At 59.3% G+C, this 5,868-nt stretch overlaps 1 protein-coding gene across 1 annotated transcript; it reads right to left on the bottom strand.

Moving 5' to 3' along the window:
• Window positions 1–573: 573 nt before the first annotated feature.
• Window positions 574–5,150, bottom strand: LOC130604398 (DNA-directed RNA polymerase II subunit RPB1-like; the record flags this gene model as incomplete). Its single annotated transcript, XM_057418903.1, has 4 exons — window positions 4,969–5,150; window positions 2,983–3,169; window positions 1,124–1,237; window positions 574–722 (listed from the first exon to the last, which is right to left on the bottom strand). Coding segments are annotated over exons 1-4 (543 nt in total), but the record flags the coding sequence as incomplete, so codon positions are not given.
• Between the last annotated feature and the right edge of the window lie 718 nt (window positions 5,151–5,868).

The raw sequence follows: 5,868 nt of genomic DNA, 5'->3' as shown, positions 1-5,868 counted from the left end.
TTTGGGTGTTGTCAGGGTGTAGTTTTGGTGTGTTCTGGGTGGTGTTGGGTGTTGTCAGGGTCAGTAGTTTTGGTGTGTTTTGGGTGTGGTTGGTGGTTTTGGTTGTTGTCAGGGTGTAGTTTTGGGTGTTGTCAGGGTGTTGTTTTGGTGTGTTCTGGGTGGTGTTGGGGTGGTTTTGGGTGTTGTCAGGGTGTAGTTTTGGTGTGTTTTGGGTGTTGTTGGGGTGGTTTTGGTTGTTGTCAGGGTGTAGTTTTGGGTGTTGTCAGGGTGTGGTTTTGGTGTGTTCTGGGTGGTGTTGGGGTGGTTTTGGGTGTTGTCAGGGTGTAGTTTTGGTGTGTTCTGGGTGGTGTTGGGGTGGTTTTGGGTGTTGTCAGGGTGTAGTTTTGGTGTGTTTTGGGTGTTGTTGGGGTGGTTTTGGTTGTTGTCAGGGTGTAGTTTTGGGCGTTGTCAGGGTGTGGTTTTGGTGATTTCTGGGTGTTGTGGGGGTGTGGTTTGGGTGTTGTCGGGGTGGTTTTGTGGTGCTTTGGGTGCCCTTGGGCTCTTGTCACGGTGTTGCTGGGGGGCTGCACTCACCAGGGGAGGGGATGTAGGGGCTGGAGGGCCCGGGGAGCCGGGGGAGCCGGGGGTCGGGGACCAGGCCGGGGAGTAACCGGGGCTGAAGCCGCTGGCGTCCGAGGCGGCGCTGGGGGAGAAGCCGGCGCCTCCGGGGGTCATCCCACTGCCTGTAGGGGGGGGAAACGGGGGGGGGGGGGCAAAAACAGGGGGTCAGGACCCACAACTGCCCCCCCCCCCCCCCCCCCCCCATAGCCCCAAGGGCCCCAAACTGCCCCATGGGCCCCAAATCTGACTCACTCAGCCCCACTCTACCCTCTCAGTCTGCCCCATAGCACCCCAATCCCCCCAACCACCCCACTGACCCCCACTCTACCCCAATTTACCCCCCCAGTCTGCCCCATAGCACCGCAATCCTCCCCCAGCCACCCCATTGCCTCCCATAGCACTCCAATCACCCCCCAACCACCCCATTGACCCCCACTCTACCCCATTCCCCTCCCCAACCATCCCATTGTACCCCAGTTTACCCCCAGCCCCCTCCCAGTGCATCCCAGTCCCCGTCACTCACCCACACTGGGGGACCAGGCCCCATAGGCGGGGGTAGCTCCTTGGTTCCAGGGTGTCATGGCCGGGGACAGGCCCCCCATGGGGCTGGGGGCCGACCCAAAGAACATTCCAGTAGCTGGGAAGAAAAAGAGGAGGAGAGGATTAGGGGGATCCCAATGGCTGGGGGCGGGGGGGGATCCCCGCATCCCCATCCCAGCCCCTCCTCATCCCTGTTCCCATCCCATCCCCACCCCACCGCCGTTCTGTCTCCATCCTATCCGCTCCCCATCCCCATCCCATCTCCATCCTATCCCTGTCCCATCTCCACCTCATCTCCATCCCATCCACTCCCCATTCCCATCCCATCTCTGCCCTATCTCCATTGTATCTGTCCTACATCGATCTTATCTCCATCCCATCCCCACCCCATCTCCATCCTATCTCTGTCCCATCTCCATCCTAACCCCATCCCATCTGCACCATCTCTCCCATCTCCACCCCATCTCCATTCTATCTCCATCCTACCCCTGTCCCATCTCCATCCCATCCCCATCCCACCTCTATGCCATCCCCATCCCCACCCCATCTCCATCCTAATCCCATCCCATCTCCACTCAATCTCCATGCCATCTCCATCCCCATCCTATCCCTGTCCCATCTCCACCTCGTCCCCATCCCGTCCCCACCCCATCTCCACCCCATCCCCATCCCATCTCTTTCCTATCTCCACCCCATCTCCACCCCATCGCCATCCTAACCCCACCCCATCTCCATTCTATCCCAGTCCCATCTCCACCCCATCTCCATCCTAACCCCATCCCATCCCCACCCCATCTCCATCCTATCCCGTCCCATCTCCATCCTAACCCCATCCATCCCCACCTGAACCCCATCCCATCTCCACCCCATTCCCACCCCATCCCCATCCTACCCCCATCCAATCTCCATTCTAACCCCATCCCATCTCCACCCCATTCCCACTCCCCATCTATCCCCATCCCATCTCCATTCTAACCCCATCCCATCTCCACCCCATTCCCACCCCATCCCCATCCTAACCCCACCCCATCTCCATCCTATCCCCGTCCCATCTCCATCCTAACCCCATCCCATCCCCACCTGAACCCCATCCCATCTCCACCCCATTCCCACCCCATCCCCATCCTACCCCCATCCAATCTCCATTCTAACCCCATCCCATCTCCACCCTATCTCTCTCCCATCTCCATCCCATCTCCACCCCATTCCCACCCCATCCCCATCCTAACCCCACCCCATCTCCATCTATCCCTGTCCCATCTCCATCCTAACCCCATCCCATCCCCATTCCATCTCCACCCCATCCCCATCCTAACCCCATCCCATCTCCACCCCATCCCCAACCCATTTCCATCCTCCCCGTCCCATCTGCACCCCATCCCCATCCCATCTCCATCCTAACCCCATCCCATCCCCACCCCATCTCCTTTCTATCCCCACCCCATCCCCATCCTATCGCAACCCCATCTACATCCCATCCCTGTCCCATCTCCATCCCATCCCTGTCCCATCTCCATCCCATCCCTGTCCCATCTCCATCCCATCCCCACCCCATCCCCATCCTATCCCCACCCCATCTCAATCCCATCCCTGTCCCATCTCCATCCCATCCCCATGCCATCTCCATCCCATCCCCACCCCATCTCCATCCCATCCCTGTCCCATCTCCATCCCATCCCCACCCCATCCCCATCCTATCCCCACCCCATCTCAATCCCATCCCTGTCCCATCTCCATCCCATCCCCACCCCATCTCCATCCCATCCCCGTCCCATCTCCCACCTAACCCCACCCCACCCCACCGCCTCCCCACCCCATTGCCCTTCCTGCCCCCCAACTCACGCCCCCCCATGCCCATGCCGGGCAGGGTGCTGGGGATCTCCATGCCGTGCTTGCACTTCTCGGCGTCGAGGAGGAGGTCGAAGCACCCGGTGCCGGCGGGCGCCAGCTGCCCCAGCATGATGTTCTCGGACACCCCCTTCATGGGGTCGCTCTCGCCGTGCGCCGCCGCCTCCATCAGCACGTCCACCTGCAGTGGGGCAAGGGCAGCCCCACGTCAGGCCGAAAGCAGCCCAAAACAGGCAAAATCGGAACAAAACGGACCCAAATCACCCCAAAAACGGACCCAAATCAGCCCAAAAGCACCTCCAAACAGACAAAATCGTCCCAAAACAGACCAAAATCAGCCCAAAACAGACCAAAACAGACCAAAATCACCCCAAAAACGGACCCAAAACAGCCCAAAAGCACCTCCAAACAGACAAAATCGGCCCAAAACAGACCAAAACGGACCAAAATCACCCCAAAAACAGACCCAAATCAGCCCAAAACAGCCCAAAAGCACCTCCAAACAGACAAAATCGTCCCAAAACAGACCAAAATCAGCCCAAAACAGACCAAAACAGACCAAAACGGACCAAAATCACCCCAAAAACGGACCCAAAACAGCCCAAAAGCACCTCCAAACAGACAAAATCGTCCCAAACCAGACCAAAATCGGAACAAAATGGACCAAAATCACCCCAAAAACGGACCCAAATCAGCCCAAAAGCACCTCCAAACAGACAAAATCGTCCCAAAACAGACCAAAATCAGCCCAAAACAGACCAAAACAGACCAAAACGGACCAAAATCACCCCAAAAATGGACCCAAATCAGCCCAAAACAGCCCAAAAGCACCTCCAAACAGACAAAATCGTCCCAAACAGACCAAAATTGGACCAAAACAGACCAAAATCGGAACAAAACGGACCAAAACAGACCAAAACGGACCAAAATCACCCCAAAAACAGACCCAAATGAGCCCAAAACAGCCCAAAAGCACCTCCAAACAGACAAAATCGTCCCAAAACAGACCAAAATCAGCCCAAAACAGCCCAAAACAGACCAAAAGCACCTCCAAACAGACAAAATCGTCCCAAAATAGACCAAAATCGGACCAAAACGGACCAAATCACCCCAAAAACGGACCCAAATCAGCCCAAAAACGGACCCAAATCAGCCCCAAATCACCCTAAATTGGCTGCAAGTCAAACCACCCCCATCACCCCCACTGCCCCAATCAGCCCCATGTCCCCCATCACCCCCACCACCCCCATGTCCCCATCACCCCCATGTCCCCATCACCCCCACGTCCCCATTACCCCCATAACCCCCACCACCCCCCATGTCCCCACCACCCCATAGCCCCCATGTCCCCATCACCACCATCACCCCCATAGCCCCCACCACCCCCCGTACCCCCATGTCCCCACCACCCCCATAGTCCCCAACACCCCCATGTCCCCATCACCATGTCCCCACCACCCCATGTCCCCATCACCCCCCATGTCCCCATCACCTTCCATGTCCCCACCACCCCCACCATCCCCATGTCCCCATCACCCCCCATGTCCCCATCACCCTCCATCTCCCCACCACCCCCATGTCCCCACCACCCCCATGTCCCCATCACCCCCCATGTCCCCATCACCTTCCATGTCCCCCCCCCCCCTACCTTCCCCCTGTCGCCTTCACCCCCCATGTCCCCATCACCCCCACGTCCCCATCACCCCCCACCCCATCACCCCCCACCCCCATCACCCCCATCACCCCCATCACCCCCATGTCCCCATCACCCCCATGTCCCCATCACCCCCATGTCCCCATCACCCCCATGTCCCCATCACCCCCATGTCCCCACCACCCCCCGTCCCCACCACCCCCACGTCCCCATCACCCCCATGTCCCCATCACCCCCCATGTCCCCATCACCCCCATGTCCCCATCACCCCCCATGTCCCCATCACCCCCACGTCCCCCCCCACCCCCCATCCCCCCCACTCTCACGGTCTCCTCGAAGGAGCACTTCATGAGGGGCCCGGTGTCCTGGCGGTTCACGCCGTGGCGGGTGATGGCCATGAGGTGTCCCCTCGAGGTCATGGTGTCGCAGAGCAGCGCCAGGTGCCGGTAGTTGACGTAGGAGCCGTCGAAGGAGATGACGTGGTAGAGCTCCCGCTCCAGGGCCTTGCGCACCGGGGTATGGGGGTGTATGGGGTATGGGGTGTATGGGGGGTATGGGGTGTATGGGGTGGATGGGGGGTATGGGGTGTATGGGGTGGATGGGGGGTGTGGGGTGGATGGGGGGTGTGGGGGGTGTGGGGGGTGTGGGGGGTATGGGGTGTATGGGGTGTATGGGGTGTATGGGGTGTATGGGGTGTGGGGGGTATGGGGTGTGGGGTGTGTGGGGTGTGTGGGGTATGAGGTGTGTGGGGTGGGGGGCGTGAAGTGGGGGGTATGGGGTGTATGGGACTCCGTTCACGCGAGAAAGGCGTGTATGGCGGGTGTATGGGGTATGGGGTGGGGTGTGGGGGTATGTATGGGGTATGGGGGTATGGTGGGGTGTGGGGTGTATGGGGGGTGTGGGGGGTATGGGGTGTATGGGGTGTATGGGGGGTATGGGGGGTATGGGGTATGGGGTGTGGGGTGTATGGGGTGTGGGGTGTATGGGGGGTATGGGGTGTGGGGTATGGGGTGTATGGGGTGTGGGGTATAGGATATGGGGTATGGGGTAGGGGGTATATGGGGTGTGGGGTGTATGGGGTATGGGGTATGGGGTGTATGGGGTGTGGGGTGTATGGGGTGTGGGGTGTATGGGGTATGGGGTGTATAGAGTGTAGGATATGGGATATGGGGTCTATGGGTTGTGGGGTGTATGGGGTGTGTGGGGAATAGGGTATGGGATATGGG

The sequence above is a fragment of the Pezoporus wallicus genome, unplaced genomic scaffold (genome assembly GCF_028554395.1).
Source record: "Pezoporus wallicus isolate ANWC-B61680 ecotype Strahan unplaced genomic scaffold, APGP_CSIRO_Pwel_v1 contig_12651, whole genome shotgun sequence".
Lineage (NCBI taxonomy): Eukaryota > Metazoa > Chordata > Aves > Psittaciformes > Psittacidae > Pezoporus > Pezoporus wallicus.
Note: the sequence above shows the minus strand (reverse complement) of the source record. Positions and strands in the feature narration are given on the sequence as shown.